Below are 19973 nucleotides of genomic sequence, written 5' to 3'. Positions count from 1 at the left end.
CTGAAGAGAACCCATGTCCCTAAACAGAACCCATGTCCCTAAACAGAACCCATGTCCCTGAACAGAACCCATGTCCCTAAACAGAACCCATGTCCCTGAACAGAACCCTGTCCCTGAACAGAACCCATGTCCCTGAACAGAAGAACCCATGTCTCTGAACAGAACAGAACCCATGTCCCTGAACAGAACAGAACCCATGTCCCTGAACAGAAGAACCCATGTCCCTGAACAGAAGAACCCATGTCCCTGAACAGAACAGAACCCATGTTCCTCAACAGAAGAACCCATGTCCCTGAACAGAACCCATGTCCCTGAACAGAACCCATGTCCCTGAACAGAACCCATGTCCCTAAACAGAACCCTATCCCTTAACAGAACCCATGTCCCTAAACAGAACCCATGTCCCTAAACAGAACCCTATCCCTTAACAGAACCCATGTCCCTGAACAGAACCCATGTCCCTGAACAGAACCCATGTCCCTAAACAGAACCCATGTCCCTGAACAGAAGAACCCATGTCCCTGAACAGAACCCATGTCCCTGAACAGAACCCATGTCCCTGAACAGAACCCATGTCCCTAAACAGAACCCTGTCCCTGAACAGAAGAACCCATGTCCCTGAACAGAACCCATGTCCCTAAACAGAACCCATGTCCCTGAACAGAAGAAACCATGTCCCTGAACAGAACCCTGTCCCTAAACAGAACCCATGTCCCTGAACAGAACCCATGTCCCTGAACAGAAGAACCCATGTTCCTGAACAGAACCCATGTCCCTTAACAGAACCCATGTTCCTGAACAGAACCCATGTCCCTTAACAGAACCCATGTCCCTGAACAGAACCCATGTCCCTGAACAGAACCCATGTCCCTATACAGAACCCATGTCCCTGAACAGAACCCATGTCCCTGAACAGAACCCTGTCCATGAACAGAACCCATGTTCCTGAACAGAACCCATGTCCCTGAACAGAACCCATGTCCCTGAACAGAAGAACCCATGTCCCTGAACAGAAGAACCCATGTCCCTGAACAGAAGAACCCATGTTCCTGAACAGAACCCATGTCCCAGAAGCCTTCTTTGAACTTGATTAACTAATGCAATCTTCCAACCAGGCGACCTGCTCCGGCGCCATCCTCCAACTCCTCCAACTCAATCTGAGCCCCACTTAAAAGCAACATAGCAACAGAGGCACAACAACAAAACGATGGAATGAGAATCGCATCAACGAGCCACAAAATAGAACCTTACTATTCCCAATTTGAGGCTTGAGCTCCTTCTAGACAAAAGGCTGATAGAAACGGCAGTGTTTTCATTCAACATCAAAAGAAAATGAGCCATATACGTTCATCAACTGACGCTAGCCAAAGGACGCAGTCTCCATTTCCATGTGGGGCTGTACCAGAGAGGGTATATAGGGGGGGAGGGTTGTACCGACTTCCATCAGGGTAGAGGCTACAGAGCAAGAAAGACTTCAGGGAGTGTGGGGGGGGGGGTTACTGGGGTCTGAGAAGACGACACCCCAGCTCTTCAGTAGGGGCAGGGGGATGTGTGTGTGTGTGTGTGTGTGTGTGTGTGTGTGTGTGTGTGGATGGGGGGGGGTGGGTCTGTCTGTGATCACAAGGGCCCTGGTAGTGGCGGTGGCCTCTGCTTTAAAGGGAGGGGAGAGGGGCCTTCTAATTAAAACAGCCCCCAAACGACCGCGGGAGTCACCCACACCCCAATTACAGTACAGCATGCAGAATGTGTGTGGTGTGTGTGTGTGTGTGTGTGTGAGTGCGTGTGTGTGCATGGGCAGCAGTGTGTTTGACAGAGATTGACACATCCCTCTTTGCCCACTCTCCCCCTCTCCGTCGGAGCCTGTGCAGTCATTGGCGACGCCGTGTGGAAATCATTACTTGTCTGAGATGTTTGCTAAGCCTGAGCAGCGATGGGAAGTGGTGTCATGGCTGCGCTCGATCCCAAACACTGGGGATCATCTGAACAGGACATGACAACTGCAGGACTGATTCTCTAACTGCTCCTGACAAACCGAATACCAGCGAGGGCTCTGTGCACCGAGCCGTAACCGAGACACAGACATCATTTGCCAACATCTTCGGAGCCCAAACCAGACATACTGTAACTAGAAACGAAACTTTGTCAAGAGTCAAAGGCTGTAAAAGCGTTTGCGATGCGTTTAAGGAATGTGCTGTTGCACTGAGACGACCCGGGTTCTTTAATCCACAGGCCAGGGATGAGGGTGATCAAAGTAAAAGTTCACGCTGAGGAGGTGGAAGCTTCGAGACGGGAGAGCAGACATTTCAGACATACCTACTGTATGTAAACGTAAACACAGACAGCCCTCCACCACAGCTGTGGGCCGGTGGTTTAGAGAGGGGGATGAGTAACAAAGGGGAGGGCCGACACCCCTGCCGCCCCCCAAGGCCAGAGGACCTGCCCCCCAAACCTGCCCCTCTTCTCTGCTCTGCCCTTGGGTCATGCCTCGCAGACAGATAAGTACGGGGGTTTAGACAAAGGAAGGCTTTTTCCTGTACTTAATTTGCCCTAACCACAGTCATGCACTGCTTCTGACTAAGCAGTCTGGCAATGTCCAGTTGAGTCTCGATATTGAAAGACTTTTCGCCATGTTTTGTATATTCAGCTGACAAGGAAATAGTTGCCCTTTCACCAATACCGTTAATAACGTTCCCCTAGCGGGCTTATAAGGTCAACATTATAACCATGTTTCAAAATCAATCATTTTTGACCTAGAAAGGGAAAAAAACAAAAACTGTCCAACTCACAGATATTTGAGGTTTTCCAGGTCTTCGAAGGCGCCTCTAGGGATTCTCCTGATGTGGTTATTGTTGAGGAGTCTGTCAGGTAAAGAGAGCAGACATTAGCAACGTTCTCAGGCTGTTGTATTGGACATATCGTGCAAAGTACACCCATAGACGTACAAACCAGTATGACACACCCAAAGCAGGTCAACACAACAGTATGGCGTGATATAACGCTAGATGCATATTCAGGCTAACCACGATAGCTAGTGAGAGATCTGATTCTTGGCACAGCCCTTTCTTGAGAAGCATCTGGTTCAGCTCCTACGCAGTGTCACGATTTGTTCTGCATTTCTAATGGCCGCCCGGGCCACGGGATAGAATTTGGATGGCGCTGAATAATGTCATGGGCTTTCCACAACAGTGAAAACACCATTCAACAGCTCTCATAACTAGCATGGATTCTGCCTTCATGCTTTGCGAAAATGGCCTCATGCTGTAAACATGATGGGATAAGAACTGTGTCAAAGAAGTGTGTTGTGCCCAACAGTGCGGAGCGGTAGAAGGCATTTCCTTATCTACTTGGTTATGCCCCAAGTCCATATTCAACAAATTCCTTTCAGCTGAACAACATGCTGTCCCAGTCCCTCTCACACTGGGAACAGTATCTGTAAAGCACTTTAGAATACTACAGTGCCCTCCAGTAAGGCGTGTTGGGTGTATGTTTAAGGGTGACAGCTAAGCACATTTTTTCAGGTGCTAGAGGGGGGAAAAGACAGCTGGTCTTTCCTTCAAGTAAAGAGCCAGACATCTATTTGTATTTGAGAAACTAATATTGGACAATGTCTCCCCGGGTCAAAAGGCCGCTGGGTTTCAGAACAAGTAGTTCTTCAGCCTGTGTGAGTGACGTTAAAGGGGAAGGCTCTTTTCCGACAACCTGGACCTTATTTACGGCATATTATCAGACGTTTGACTCACCGAGATAACTTTGGTGTAATTCGGAGGCCTCGGAGCGAGGGCTTGTTGTGGTTTTCACATCCGTGGTCTGTTGCCTCTGTGATATTATCTTTAGAAACATCTTTCCCCACTTGCTCAAGCTCCAGCACGCATGCGCAGAGCAGCCCAGCGCTCAGACCGGCTTGCTGGAGCAAGTGGGGAAAGATGTTTCTAAAGATAATATTACAGAGGCAATAGACCAAGGATGTGAAAACCACAACAAGCCCTCGCTCTATGGAAGCACAACTAGCGATTCATAAAAATATATTGATGAAAACAACTGTTTCGCGGCAGAAAATACATTTTTTAGAAGCTGCATTCTCGGTGCCCTGTCCGCCGCCATTACATGGATATACTTGGCTCGTGCTGGATTTTACATTTCTTCCACAGGCCTCCGAATTACACCAAAGTTATCTCGGTGAGTCAAACGTCTTATTATATGCCGTAAATAAGGTCCAGGTTGTCGAAAAAGAGCCTTCCCCTTTAAAACATAAAGACTTCACAAAATAGTACGCATCGCTGTCTGATAAGAACATCTAAGCTTGCTCCGTCTTCAAGGCGTATGTCATCCCAGAATTAAAGGATCTCAGATGTTGGCATGCTTCAAAACTGCCTCACCTAATGAAGCAAAAAAAAAGGGCAACATCAAAGAAGCCAACATCAAACTGACGGCCGCTGTATTTTCTTCATTCACGGAGCGACGTACGTGATGGCAGCAATAACCTCGGAGGTGTGGAAACTTCTTAAAAAACATGGGTTTGACTTCACCTCCTGAAGCATACCTGTGCGTAGGCAGGCGTTCAGACGTGAGGGGGCTGTTAACTTAGCGACGCCACATGGCTGTCTGCTCGGGGGCCTGACACATGATAGATGGCTCGGCAAATGAAGGGGAAAAATAAATTCCTCGCCGATTATGAGCTGACCTACATGTGTGAAACCACAGCGGAATGGATGGGAGAAAAAAAAGTACATCTGCGCCGTTATAGCAGGTCTTACCAGGGCTTTGAGGGCTCACTGGTCCCAATCTTTCCTACACTTCTTACACCTTTCTTGATAACCACAACTGAAGCTGTGGACTGAGACTGTATTTCTGCCTCTACGTTACTGCATTGTTCAGTTAGACCCATCTGGTATCCATCAACCTAATTCACAATTGAGGAACAGTGTTGTTTCCTCAGCATAGTTGTACAGTATCACTTAAATCAAACATAATATGAGAGAGGCAGGAGGTAGACTTACAGCGTGTTCAGGTTCTTTAGCCGTCTGAAGGAGTTGGGTTGTAAATCCTTGATTTTGTTGAACCTCAGGTCTCTGAAAGACAAAAAAACAAAACAGGGAAACCGATCATTAAGAAACTCACCACCATTGTGTCAGAGAAACCCTCAACTAACACTTGAGCTTGGAAATCCAAATGACCTAGCGAGGGAAAGCTCTGTGTAGTCCTAGAGATAACTATGAAGGATGATGACAGCTCACATTACTCATTTCACAAGAATGCAATTTATCAAGCTTTAATCACGGGGGTAGATTTACTTAACATTTTCCCTAAAGATAACAATTATGTTTGATGATTGTCAGCGATTTCAGTATCATCTTCGTAGAACCTTCTTATTATAGAGCCTACATAACGATACATGATAAATTGTCACCTGACACTAAGCACTCCTGTATTCTATCCTGTAATTGAAATAATAAGGTATGGTAGGGTCAAGATAGGGTTAAATATTCTACTGTACTACTCTTTCTGGCACTGCAAGTAATGGACATACTGTACCGCCCTGGTGTTTGAAATTAAAACATTTCCAAACAATGAAGTGATGCTTGTGGAACTTAGCCTTGAAGTCATTTGGCCTTTAACAGAGTAATTTGCTCAATGTATTTTCATGAGACAGAGGGACCAAAAAAATGTTTAAGTGGAACCAGCTCCCTATCTGAGCGACATATGAGGTAGTATAGAGGTGTCATGAGCCAAATCTGGCCTCTACTCTGGCAGAACCCCGTCAAATGAGTCACCCGTTCCCCACTATCAAAACAACGGTCCTGACTCCACGAACACAGCGGCACCTGAAAAGGGCAACAGCAGTTTGACGGAACAATGTAACCACCACAATCACCAGCCTCAGACCCAACGTGACCTCCGGAGAGAGACAACTGACAGACTCGGAAAAGTGAAGCGTCTAGACACAAAAACAAAGACGACCTGAGGTGAACACAGATAACATAAAATGGCTGAAGGGAGTCCTAGATAAGATGTACTCCTCCTCGTAAACACAGCTCCCCCCCAGTAACGACCACAACTATCAGCACTTTTGTAGCCCACTGGCTTTATGAACAGTACAGTAATACTAGACCATAACACACCCCATGCCTGCCGAATAAAACCATGGTGGACAGGATCTGCAGACAGCGAGACGCAGCCATGTGACGACTCCAGTTATGGATCCCTCAAAGTCTTTGTGGTGGATAAATGAGATCTAAGCCAAGCACGAGTGGGTGGACAGAACCGATAACGGATGTCATGAATCTCAGCTGCCTGTCAGGATTATTTTACTCTGTTTCCCTCCTTTGTCTCATGGTTGAGTGTTTATTCCATCTGGTGCGGTGAAATCCATCTCAAACATGCGGTTTTAATTCACATCTTTTGTCTGAGGGCTTTGTATCAATGTTGCCTAGTTACCACATGCACAACACCCACTGGGGCCAAATCCTCAAAAACTATACATTCCTGGATTTTTCGCTTTCTCATGTTTCTGTGAAAACCTGGGACGAATAACAAAGCGACCTGATTTCATAACCAGTGAAATGTTTATAGGTCACTCACTTTGTGAAAACCTATGCATATGGGTTCAATTATATGGCCTAACTTTTCATATACTCACTTCCTGTCATAGCGGCTACGTGCTACAGATAGAGCGAGTAGCCCCAAGCACTTGGTACGCAAAAGAAAAAAACACTCTGGTATCTGACACACTTTCTGAAGACTGTCAGACTAAATTGACTAAAGTTAAATAACAGTATAACAAATAGACAGAGAGAAGGGCCTTCTCTAGACCCCACTTTCATACATGGGAGATGGTCAAGTCTATATATCTTCTACAGTATGTTTCCAGACTGGTATTGTATGGTTGGGAGATCCCAGCCGCAGGTGAGGAGAGACTATTCGGAGAGAGACTGGAGGATATCATACGTGTCTCCGTGCGGCAGGCCTGTAGAGATCACAGCGCCCTGCCAGGGTGTGCTGGAGCAGGGGCTGCCCTGCTCTGGGAAGATATGGAAGGGCGGGGGAGGGGAAGGGAGGTCTGGAGGCTGCTACAAGCTGGTTCAGGCAGCACCTTTAGTTCAAATATAAAAGTGGTGGTGGGGTGTGTGTGTGTGTGTGTGTGTGTGTGTGTGTGTGTGTGTGCGTGTGTGTGTGTGTGTGCGTGTGTGCACGAGAACTGTGAAAGTCTCTGTTGAGGACAGAAGAATGCCAGAAAGGTTCAAATGAGAAAAAATCCATCATGTAAATGGTTCTTCTTCTTCTTCTTAGTGGCTAATCTGTTAAGACTTAATATGTGCCTTCAGACCGCGGTACTTATCCCCCGAACTATGGACCTTTCGCTGTGTTCACACTGCAGGAACCGGGGTCTATGGGGGGGTTTGTTGTGAACTAAATTCCCCCCATTGGCGAGGTGGTACACTTGCCGGGGGAAGGTACTTTGTGGGTGGGGTGGCAACGCCAAACATTTCTGATTGGTTGAGTCAAGTTTTATTTCAACTGGATCAACCGATGTTTTTTTGTACGTGCCCTACCCAACGTGGTAAATACGTCACCCAAGTGCACCCCTCTAGGAAGGGCAGAGGGCTTAGGGTGGGAATTGGGACAGGGCCATTGTCTCTGCACTAACTGGCTGTCATGCTCATCTATACGCTGATGATACAGTTGTCTATTGTATTGCGGATACTGTTCAGGAAGCCATTGAGAACCTGCAGCTTTCTTTTAATGTGCTGCAAGAAACTCTCACCAATCTGAATCTAGTCCTTAATCCTAGCAAATGTAGGTTTATGATGTTTTCTAGAGCCAGGATTACTGATTATGACAGGCTCCATTTATTAACGGCTAATGGCTCACGTATTGAGAGAGTCACTGAGTACAAATATCTTGGGTTTGTGGTTGGATAATAAACTCTCTTTCAAGTTCCATGTAGACAGTCTAGCCTCTAAGAAAATTGGCTTCTTTACATAAACCGTTCTAGCTTTCCTATGTTCAGCAGGAAGAGAATTGTTCAAGCTGTCTTCTTATCAGTATAAGACTATGGTGACACAATCTATATACATGCTTCTTTGACTACCGTGAAACCCCTAGATTATGTCTACCATTCCGACCTAAGATTTATTACAGGTGATAGTTATGACACCCACCACTGTGTTCTTTATGATAAGGTAGGCTGGTCTCCTCTCTCTTTAAGGTGTAACTATCACTGGTATTTGTTTATTTTCAAAGCCATTATTGGTAAGCTTCCACCATACATCTCATCTCTGTTGGACTGGAGCCTTGGTACCTGCCAGACCCGATCAAACGATCAGCTTGTTTTTAGGGTTCCTCGAGTGCATTCTCAACTTGGTAGAGCTGCTTTTTTCCATGATGCTGCTTATACCTGGAATACTTTACAGCAGACTATAAAGCTTGAGGTACTTCCTTCAATCACAGAGTTTAAATCCATGGCTCTTGACATTTGTACTTCGACCTGTAACTGTTTATTATTATTATTATTATTATTATTATTGTGTATTGTATTTGTTCTGTTATTTGTGTGAACTCGTCAACACTGTAAATGAGAGAAACCTCAGTGCTTTACGAGTATAAATAAAGGTTTGAAATGAAATGAATAGGTTTTAGGGAACTTTCCCTAGGGGGAAAAATACTGTGCGTTTTCTGGTCTGAAAGCACCTAATGACGCGTCCAAAACCACATCCTCACCTACGGCGTGCGTGAAAGAGCCAAGCGAGATCCCGCCTATGTTTAGGCCGTACACAGGTGATCCCAGCTACACACGTGTGATACTGTAGGTCTGTAAAACAACCTTATACCAGACCACGCCCACTATAGATTAGTGAATGAAAGACGTCTTTGTTAACAGAAGGAACACTTGTGACTACGAATGCATGTACAGGTGTGTGTGTGTGTATGTGTGTGTGCACGTGTGTTTGTGTGTTTGATTGTAGACTGGGTTTCCTATTTCATGTTTAGTAGCCACAGTCAGACCGATAGCCATTGTTCCTACTATTGTTACCGGAAGTGCTATTAATAGTCCCATAATGCTTTGCCTTCACATTCAATAATTCAGTGACACAAAATATCTTAACTCACACTTCCATGAGTGTCAAGGTAGGCATGCTAATAAATATTACTGGTGCACAGACGTGCCTCAAACAGGAAACAGTTGCTTTTTAAGTTAGAAAATTATGTGAGTCGCTAAGAAACAAACAATATGGCATTGTGAGGTTGGCGGTTAATGACTTCACCATGCCGGGAACGTCAGTCAACAGTCATCTGCATCTCCATGGTGGCTCATCACCAAAGACTGGGAATATCAAGAAGGAGGAGGAGGAGGAGGAGGGTGAGTCACTCTGACATAAACAAAAACAGGAACAAATATGGCCACGCGCCATTAAACATCCCACCATCTCTTTGGGCTGATCTGTGCACAGTGCTATTCCACAACAAAGAGCTCCTTCATTGGCAGGAGGTTGTTTGAATAACAACAAATCAGCAGCCACTGATGTTCGTTTGGATCTGAACAAGGATCCTTGAGTCCATGAGCTCAAGTTTGTCTGTTTTGATGGTTCAGCACCGTCAAACTTATCCGATCAGACAGCAAAAACAACCTCGGAGAAGCGTTTCTCCGATACGTTCAATCTGATTACAACAAAGACCCAGAGAAACACACACAGTAGCCTAACAGTAGAAGCGCAAACACAGTGGACATTCTAGACGCAGTACAACATTGATGGGCACATTTATTTCCTGTTTGAAAGCAAACAAAAGGGACTGTACCTATTAGATAATTGACCCATAGGTAATAAACTCCTCGGGGTACCTTTAAGTTCTTTAATCGAGATTTAAACTCATTTAAGTAAACTATGTTAGGCCTACTTTTCTCTGGGTCATCTGTCTACTGACTGGAAGATGGAGTGCAGTGATCCCATGGTGTCTTGACTTGCTCTCAGTCTCCTGTCGGGGGTAACGCTCTTGATTCTGCGCTGTTGCAGAAGGATTACCAGCCAGTGAGCGTGCAGGTGTGATATAAGGCTTTCTGCAGCCCTCACACTGTAGAAGGCACTTGGCAGTCTGGATGGCTGCACTTCTGGAGCCTGCTTAGTAGCAATGATTCACTTTTTTGCCAACTCATTAACCGACGGCGAGATCCCTACCTGATGAGGCTATTACTCATTCCTGTACAAAGGAGTTAAACACATGTAGGCTTGTACTGAAGAGTTATGGTGCGTTCGTTTGTGCTTGTACTGAAGAGTTAGCCCTGGCGGAGTGAAATAGCCCACGCTTTACCCTCCGTCCTCAAGATGAACACACTGCATGTAGGGCTGGGTATCGAGTCGAATTTCAAGAATCGATTCGATTCTGATTCACAAGGTTTGGAATCTATCACGATTCGATTCGATTAGTGTTACTAAAACCTTTTTTTTTTAGCTGTAACCTTAATTACATGTCTGCCAAGTTATGCAACACATCAATACTAGGGCTGGGTATCGGGTACTGATTTCCAAAAATTAATGAATGAATCATTGAATGAATTAATGAACTATTCATTCCTTAATTTATTCATTCATTCATTAAATAAAAGATCGATTTGGGGATTCATGAATCGATTCTGAATCATTTGATTCAGAATCGATTCAGAATCGATTAAATGATTTTTTAAACCCAGCCCTAACTGCGTGAGCACCTCACTTGACCTTAACGTTGCCGGGGGCTACAGCTGGAAATTAGTCATGTAGGCTAAAGCTGCTCCATTTACCGTTACTGTTACAGGCAATCAATGGGGATTTTTCCCGACACTATAAACTAATAAATAAAATCGCATTTGGCGCAGTCACATTAACCCTCAAGAGAAAAATGGTTTAAAAAAACAAACGAATATCCGAATAATTATAATTTATTCTCCCATGGGCACTTATGTAAGGACTGTAATGACATCTTGATCAAGTACAAAGTATGCCAAGAGTCTAAGGACTGTTTGTGTGTGTGTGTGTGTGTGTGTGTGTGTGTGTGTGTGTGTGTGTGTGTGTGTGTGCACATCCAGTCTTGTGAAGCCATGCATTACTTCCCCACATGTGCAGATTCAGACACACACTCTTGGAGAGGAGACAAACAAACACCAGCGGTCAGAAGTACAGTGTCCATGACGACCCTTTGGAAAAAGGATGCTACACTGTTCTGGATTCTCATTGGTCAGCTGCCCACCACCCAGCCGTAACGATTCCGCAGAGCCAATGGTCAAGCCAGTATTTAAGGTGCCAAACCCAATAACTTACCACACTGATTGTGATTACCAGCCAACACTCAGGCAACCTTTCCAGCCCAAAACCCCATTCTCTGGTCAGAAAGATCCGATAGTGGGGTGGCATGGTGCAAATGTATGATGTGAAATGTTAAAACTAAGCAATAAACCACTCGAGGCCGTGTGTTATAGTGATTTTATAACAGCTAGGGGGAGTTGTTAGTGCCTAAAACTAGTGGAGTGCCTAAAACCCCCCTAGCTGTTATAAAATCACTATAACACACGGCCTCGAGTGGTTTATTGCTTTTATACAACGGTTACTACAGCTATTAGTGTAAAATAGACACACAGCAATGTAAAATATTAACATTTATTCAAAACGAAGCATCATTCCCTCAATTCCGCTGAGCAAAATAGTTCCCCTAACAAATGGGTTGCCAAGCAACAACAACAACTACAATGCATTGGATCAAATGGGAGGCGCATTAATACTGAAAATGGAATGATATGCGGTCCCAGGTGTGTGTTACAAAGTATTTTAACACGGCTTCCAGCCAATCAGAATCAAGAACCAGAACTAACCGTTGTATAATGTGGATTTTATTAGCGGAAGAGCAAGTGGAAGAGCTACTATGGATGTTTGTGCAGAACCGTCTCTACTCTATGAGACACTAGAGGGTTAGACCTGGGACCAGCTAGCATCTGAGCGCCATGTGTGGACTTCTCTTTCTCTCTCCATCTCTCTCTCTCTCTCTCTCTCCCCGGTCAGAGGATTATTTGGCCGTGTGATGCATGCCAGAGTGGGCTAGCCAAGGACTTCTCAGTGCGTGAGTCATTCTTACTTAAACAAGAACACGGCCGGTTTTCTCGCTTCATTTCACGGAGGATGAAAAAACGACAATCTAGATGTCCAAACGTGCTAAAGCTGCTATGCATCCTGGGTCAAAAGACAGGGAGGGCTTGTTCCTTGTCAGGGAAGCGCTGGTGCATGCTGGGAGCCTACCAAAATCCCATGAAGTCTGAAGGAGTCGGAAAGAAGATAGAGAAGGGTCTGGGGACCATTAAAACTTAAACCTGGATATGAAAACCCTTTTTTAAAAACAAGGGATTGTTTTGGGGTTATAAAAGGGTAAAGTGAGACTAACGTATATCAAAACTAATACTGTATAACCCTACAACATTAAGGAAATGTTGATGTGTGACAGCCATTCTGTCACCCCACAGAAGCACGGCCACAGGAAGAGAGAGGTCGGGACGGTTCCTCTCGACCACTATCTCCGGCCCAATCTCCTGTGCAAATGAGCAAAGCTTTGGGGATTTTGGGCTTTGTGATTTTGGGCTTTGTGTTCCATAACGCCGCGGGGACTGAATGCCTCACAAAGGCCGACTGCAGCAAATTCCACACAATGAAACTCTGTGCCTCTCTGACTCGGATCAGGCCAACGTTGAAGGCTTGGAACATGTCACGGAAAGAGGAGGTAGAAGAGGTAGGAAGAGGGAATAAAGAGAGAACGATGGCCAGCGTTGGCCACTGTCGGAGCGCCGGGTAATTGAAATGACCCCAGGGAAAGGGCTTAAGGAGGGAGGCTTGTAAATATAGCTACAAATCAAGAGTAGTTCCAGGTCATATCCCGGTCCGGCTGCCTACTCTGCTTCCTAGCTCCCAACCCCCAATGATGAACCAATATCCTTCCACTACAATGGCAACTCCAAGCTCCACTTGTCATCGGGAAACTCAGACAAAACTCAATTGCACACAATTGTCATTGCTGACAAAGTGACAGTGTCACTATGACTGAATGCAAAAATCCAAACAACATATTACTTCTCGAAAATACTTTGGGCAATCATCAATTCTAAAATGTACGTGTAAACTCAAAATGAGGCTGTCTACATGCATTCTCGTTGAGTGGCGGACATCTTAAATTCTGCATATTGACCCTTAGAGAGCATGCATATTAAGTACAATGTCAAAGGGATGATGCATTAATCAATTAGACCTCACTTCCTGTTTACATGCCGTTGAGTTGACCTTGAGTGACGGCTATGTTAAATTGTGCTTACTGACCCTTAGGAAGCATGCTTATTAAGTATACTGTCAAAGGGATGATGCATTAATCAATTAGACCTCACTTCCTGTTTACATGCCGTTGAGTTGACCTTGAGTGACGGCTATGTTAAATTGTGCTTACTGACCCTTAGGAAGCATGCTTATTAAGTATAGTGTCAAAGGGATGATGCATTAAGCAATTAGACCTAACTTCCTGTTTATGTTGTGTTGCGCTGTCATTGAGTGGCGGCCAAGTTAAATTCTGCTTGTTGACCCTGAGGAAGCATGCATATTAAGTACAATGTCAAAGGGATGATTGTGTTAAGCAATTAGATCTCACTTCCTGTTTACATGGGGTTGCATTGACCTTGAGTGACGTGTTAAATTGTGCTTACTGACCCTTAGGAAGCATCCATATTAAGTATTGCCAGCATTTTTTGCGTTTCGAATCGGTTACTATAGCGCCACCTATGGACAAATCATGGTAATTCTTTCTGGCAGAGTTACTCATGGCCTCTAGTTTCAACAAGCATTTTTGGTCAATGACTAAGAAGAAGAAGAAGAAAATACCAACAATATCAATAGGGTTCCTACTACATCATTACATAAACGAGCTGAGCTACACCATAACAAGCCACTTTATGAGCTAGCACACTGACACATTTACAACAGGCACACTCCCTGTTGCCATGGTGTCGCCCACATGTTTGTAATGAATGGTTCCCTTTTACAACTTTGAACTAATTTCTGCCTGGTGTGCCAGGCCATGTGATAACATAACGTAAAGGCACGTACAGACACACTCACTCACAATCACAGCCCTAAAAGACAACAGGAAGTCCTCTCGTGTCCTTCAGCTTAAAACAGGAAGTCGCGGAGCCTTGAGTACAGAAGAGAGTTCGCTAGCCTCGACAGCAAGGCGGCCCGTGCGGTATCTCGAGGATTCGGCAGGGCTGCTGGCAAAAACGCAGCCAACAATGTGAAAGCAATCATCTCTCCATCTTAGGAAATCCCAGAGCAGGAGTACAGCAGTGTCGTTAGAGAGGAAGAGTAATTTACTAGAATGCCTCAAACAGTCCGCGGAGAAAACAGCTGAAAAACGAGTCTTGTTTGGCAGGGTCGGGGGCTGAGTCTTGGCAGAGGGTCGGGGGCTGAAAAACAGATGACTTCCATGTTTCTTTGACGAAGTACCACGCAGAACAACCTCAACCCAGCAGCACTGCCCTTTGTAATTTGGAGGAAAAGCTTTTTTTTATTCCCTTATTGCGCCAGAGCAGAAAAAGGGAGGCTTAGAGATCAAAGACACTCTATACCTGCTTGCCTCTTTACTCGACTAGAGCCAGGCAATTCTATGTCTGAGTTTTTACGCACAATAACACATTGCGCACGCTGCGTTCATTGAAACTGCCAGGACAGAGGTGAGCGAGTTCTTCCATTGTTGACATGGACGAGAGCAACACGAGGAGGAGACTTGAGAGAGACACCAGCCCAGGGCCGGAGGTCTTCTGGCTGGGCTTCTCAAGGGGAGACACGGGCATCTGGTAGAAAGCTGTACCAGCCTAGACATCTCACAAAGGTCGATTCGATTAGATGAATCTTTATTCATACATAGAGCTAAGAAGGAAAGAGGAGGGTGTTGAGCGTACGGCGTAGGCGTACACAGAGAGCACAGACAGACGGAGCTAGATGAACAAAGGACCAAACAGGAAAGAGGACAGAAAGAAGGAAGAGAAAGAGGTGAAGAAAGACAATGGTTGGCATGTCGCTTTCCAGCGCATTTTGAACACTTAACAAAAATATTTCTAAACAACAATCTTGTGGATCATCTGACACTCCACACTGATGAGGAATTTCCTCAGAGACTGGCACGGTGCCAGGTCAGGACGAAGAATTCATACATGGTATGTTTCCTGGGCATGGCAGGACACGCATCAGCCCAAAGCAACCCAGGACCTCGGGCCTGACCTGTACCCACCGATCCCAATCCACCTGTACACACATCCCATCCCTATCCCAGCCATCATCTGCGCTGGGTCTCTGTGCCGGGTCTACGTACGTTGAGGCTGAAATGGGTGAGGCTGGGAGTAGGACGTTTCCCGATGAAGACCTAAGGGTGGAAACGTTGCGTGTTTTCAATGAAGTGAACCGGGAGATATCAGTGTGCAGATCTCTCCTCTCTCCTCACGTATGCAATCTAAGATCCAGCAGCTGGCCTACTAAGGTTGGATGTGCGCACAGCTCTTTTGCCTTGAGGCTGAGAATGGACGCTTTACGCTACTGTACACACACTGTCAGGCGCACACACACACACACACACACACACACACACACACACACACACACACACACACACACCTTGAAAATGGGGCTTAATGTGATCAGCCTCTAGACAGACTTCATACTGCAGGCAGACAACTCCCCACATTCAAGCATTCCTTCCGATGAGGGGAGAGCCAGGCCGAGTGGGAGTTCAGTCCTGAGGTGTCTTGCCGCCGAGGACTGACAGCGATGTGTTTACAATTTGCCCGGAAAGAACGGGAAGCGGAGCGAGAAGCTTTCGTGCCCCGACAAGACGGAACGAGGGGGCAAGGCGACAGGTGGTTGCCGCTTCACAACCCTCCGTGAGCGCGAAAAGCTCGCCGAAATCTGAAGATTGACGGGCGAGAGGCATCCAGTGGAGGAAGGGGTAGAAAGAGAGGGGCTCAGCCACATGAAACAATGTTGACATTACAACTAGGGCTGGGTTTAAAAAATCGATTCATCAATTCTGAATCAAATGATTCAGAATCGATTCATGAATCCCAAAATCGATCTTTTATTTAATGAATGAATGAAGGTATGAATAGTTCATTAATTAATTCAATGATTCATTCATTCATTCATTTTTGGAAATCAGTATCGATACCCAGCCCTAGTATTGATGTGTTGCATAACTTGGCAGTCATGTAATTAAGATTACAGCTAAAAAAAAAAAAAGTTTTTAGTAACACTAACCGAATCGATATTGAATCGAATCAAATCAAAATCGAATCGTGATAATCGATTCTGAACCTTGTGAATCGGAATCGAATCGATTCTTGAAATTCGACTCGATACCCAGCCCTAATGACCACGGCAGAGGAGATGATGCTTCCATCTTTCCTGAGGCGTAGCTGGGCAGGTCTCTGGAGGAAGGGGGCGCACCACCGGTGCCCTATGGAGGCTGTGGGCCTGACCGCAGATGTGAGCGCGCACACGGCTAATTCTGAGCACGCTGCATCCGGCGTCATTAAGACTGAGTCACTCCTTTGTGCTTCGCTGCCTGGCTGAATGAAGGCCTTTATTTGCACAGATGCATTATGGGGGTCGAAAACACTCGACCAAAATCACATGGGCGAATTATAAACAAGGGGAGCGCATATTTCAGACATAGGTCTGTTGAGGAGCTTTGTGCTCTGTCCGGGAGCCGAGTTCTGAGGGCAGGACAGCTGCCTCGGACATAAGGGTGCAACTGTTAGGCCGGTGACCGCAGCGGAGCGCTTGTGACATTCAGACCAAGCTCAAAAGTGCAACTCCCCTCGAAGGGAACCAGGGTCACTTTGTTTCTTTTCATCAGAGATTTAAAATATGTAACTGAGTCGCATCGGTTAAACTCACTCACTCACTCACTCACTCAACACCGCCCACTTGCGCCACCGTATCGTTTTTCAGTGGCGTAGGCGGCTGAAGCTGACGTTTGTGTGAAGTTGTCGTGTGTTGGCAAGTCAGAGGATCCGAATTTGAACCCAGCGCGGGCAAGTGGAAGCAAGCGACACTGACAAGCAACGCGGCGACACCTGTGACTGCGCCGCTGATGACTCCGGGGACACAGCTGGGCTCGGCTTGACCAGCTGGGGTCGCCGTGGCGTGTAGAGTGAGTTTGGGGGGGGGGGGGGAGTAAATGAGTTGAATTGATTAAACTCACCCCTCAAGTGTAAATACCGCCTACGCATGCCATCGAATCGCTATCTTTTCGGTGGCATAGCTGATGCAAGGTTGTCATGTGTGTTCGTAAGTTAGAAGACCCGAGATCAAACCCTGCGTGGGCGAGTGAGGGTGGGAGCGATACTGATTGGTGACGTAGTGACACCTGTGACACAGAGTTTGAACATCTGTCACTGAGCTGTTCCCATGTTCCTGTTTTCACAGTGTCGGAGAAATTACCCATAGAACTTTGACATTGTTGTTTGCACATGATAAAAAGTTACAAATAAAAGTTGTTATGATAAAAAGTTACAAATACAAGTTGTTTGCACATGATAAAAAGTTACAAATAAAAGTTTGACATCAACCCCCTGTTCTTCTTTTCCTGTTAATGGAAATGAGGTTATAGGCTAAAACATAGTAGCTTAGGCCTATTGTCAATATGGCACTAGATAATAGGATAGTGGTTTCCCTGTTTATACAACTGACAAACATGGCAGACAGTAGAGCTCAGCAAAGCTCAACAAGCAAAACTGCTGGAATTCACAGGAATAATAATAGGATGCATAGGCTACTTGTTGCATATTTTTGATATATCCTATGCAATAGGTTATAAAGTATGCATCCTATTAATGAGCAGAGGGCTGGCCTACATTCAAGTGTTTTCACAAGACACTGAACACACTACAATAGCCTACTGCAATACGGTATGTGGCAGTAGATCAAGGCTATAAGAGAAAGCATCATTAGCCACGGTTCAACGCTTGCAGTCCAAGAGGTTTACGTAATGCAAAACAATTCACCAGCAGCCGTGTGTGCAAGAGGGAGAGGTCAACTCGCTGACCTCCTGCTCACAAAGCAGAGAGCTATGAATGCTGTTCCTGGTTCCATCAGCTGAGAGACCCCCAAAAAACAAACTGTCTAGTCCTAAAAAACCCGTCTATAGGTAACTGCAGCTCAAGCAGGTGTCAAAACTGTCCGAATTTTTAAGAAGTCCAATAGTTCCAATATAAATGCATCCGAGACTGCTCTTGTCCAGCCTTTTGTCCTCATTTCCAAATGTTGGCTATGTCCCTCGGAGAGGAAAAATAACTCAACAACCTAAAGTGACAGGACGTCTAAGTAGACTATTCGACTCAAAGATAACAGAGTAATTGATGCATATAGTCTGTATTTAATAGCGTATAGGTCTCGACGCTGCTCGAAATGGACAACTTCCAACTTAATCCCTAATTCCAGACCCTGTTTCTTCCCCTCAGCTCTCAACTGAAACACAACACAGAAAGAACTTCGACAACTTTGAACAGGACTAACTAAAGTCTCCTTCTACATCAAAATAGTCATTACCCAACAACATCTCAACGTCTCCTTTTCATGCACTTTCACACGGTGTTCCCGGTGTCCCGAGACGGTTTCCCGTACGGACCGAACTACTTACAGGATGGTGGTCTGGGGAGACACGGCCGGTACCGTCTCCAGGTTTAAATGCATACATCTCACTGTGGTCCTGAAACATAAACAGCGGCTTGGGCAAGAAACGACCGTCTCTGGTCCGCAGGCAAGCAGAAACACAGTAACCGCGCAGAGAAAGAGCGAGGAGGAGAGGTGGCCCGTCCGCAGCGCCATGTCGAGGGAGTCAGCCGGAGTCAGCCGTGCTCTCAACACACCGCTTCCCCTCTCAGACTACCTCCACCCCGGGATGGGGAAGCGGAGGGGTTCTGCTGGGCCGGACCCGCTCCCGCCTCCTCGCTCCCTCCCCTCTCCGGGAGAGAGAAGTAGGGCAGTGTTACAAGTATCAGACAGGGGGGAGAGCCAATCACACAGTCCCTCTCAAACACGACGGGGAACGAGCCAATCACAAAGTCCCTCTCAAACACGACGGGGAAAAGCCCGGTGAAATAAAATGATTTGTTGGAAGTTTAGGGTGTATTTGTACGGAAGAGCATTAGGGCCAACAACTGAGTTTATTATTTTTTTAAGCTTCTGAGTTTAAAGTCAGAATTTCTGAGAAAAAAGTCAGAAAAAACTTCTGAGATTAAAGTCAGAATTTCTGAGAAAAAAACTCAGAATTTCTGAGAAAAAAAGTCAGAAATAACTTCTGAGAAAAAACTCAGAATTTCTGACTTTGAACTCAGAATCTTAAAAAAAACAACCCTCTGCTGTTGGCCCTAATGCTCTTCCGTAATATTTGCCTACCTTACATAATGATGCATAGGCCAGGGATAGAGCGCGTATAGATAGCAGCCTCGTCGCTTATCCTTGTCTCATTACTGGATCTTAGAAGTTTTGATAGTCAACGTGTAGGATACCCACAATCTTGATCGGGTGGGATGTGATAGCAGATGTAGGCTATGGAAGGCTGTTTTCCATACATGCATTTGAAGGGCTATAGATTGGTAACGCGTCTTGTTTAATGGTTGGTTATTCTAAATACAAGATGAAGGGGTTCCTTAAAAAAGGAAAAGAAAATATGCATTTTTAGGTGGTTCCCTTCAACTGCAATATGCCAACACATTGCATGTGATGTTTAAAATAAGTTTGCTTTCATTTGTATTTCTTATATGACAGAATGGCAAATAGCCACATAGGGTTTAGTGACACTAGTGTCAAAGGATTAGAGAACCACAACAACTGTCAATACAGTTTATATTACATTGTCTAAGAAAGTTGATGAGTCACAGTTTGTGTCTACAAGAACAAAACACTCACATCATTTGATTTCTC

The 19973-nt window shown here is 45.5% G+C and overlaps 1 protein-coding gene across 1 annotated transcript in view; it reads right to left on the bottom strand.

The window, feature by feature from the left end:
- pxdn (peroxidasin) overlaps window positions 1–18875 on the bottom strand; it is a gene marked incomplete at both ends in the record, with an annotated part of 60002 nt that extends 41127 nt beyond the window's left edge. Inside the window, 3 exon segments of the mRNA XM_084438351.1 lie at window positions 2787–2858; window positions 4998–5069; window positions 18688–18875. Of these exon segments, the coding sequence (XP_084294477.1) occupies window positions 2787–2858; window positions 4998–5069; window positions 18688–18875 (332 nt within the window).
- Window positions 18876–19973: the final 1098 nt, after the last annotated feature.

Source organism: Borostomias antarcticus, assembly GCF_949987555.1.
Source record: "Borostomias antarcticus genome assembly, chromosome: 5".
NCBI lineage: Eukaryota > Metazoa > Chordata > Actinopteri > Stomiiformes > Stomiidae > Borostomias > Borostomias antarcticus.
The sequence above is the reverse complement of the archived record's forward strand: the minus strand, read 5'-3'. Positions and strand labels throughout refer to the sequence as shown.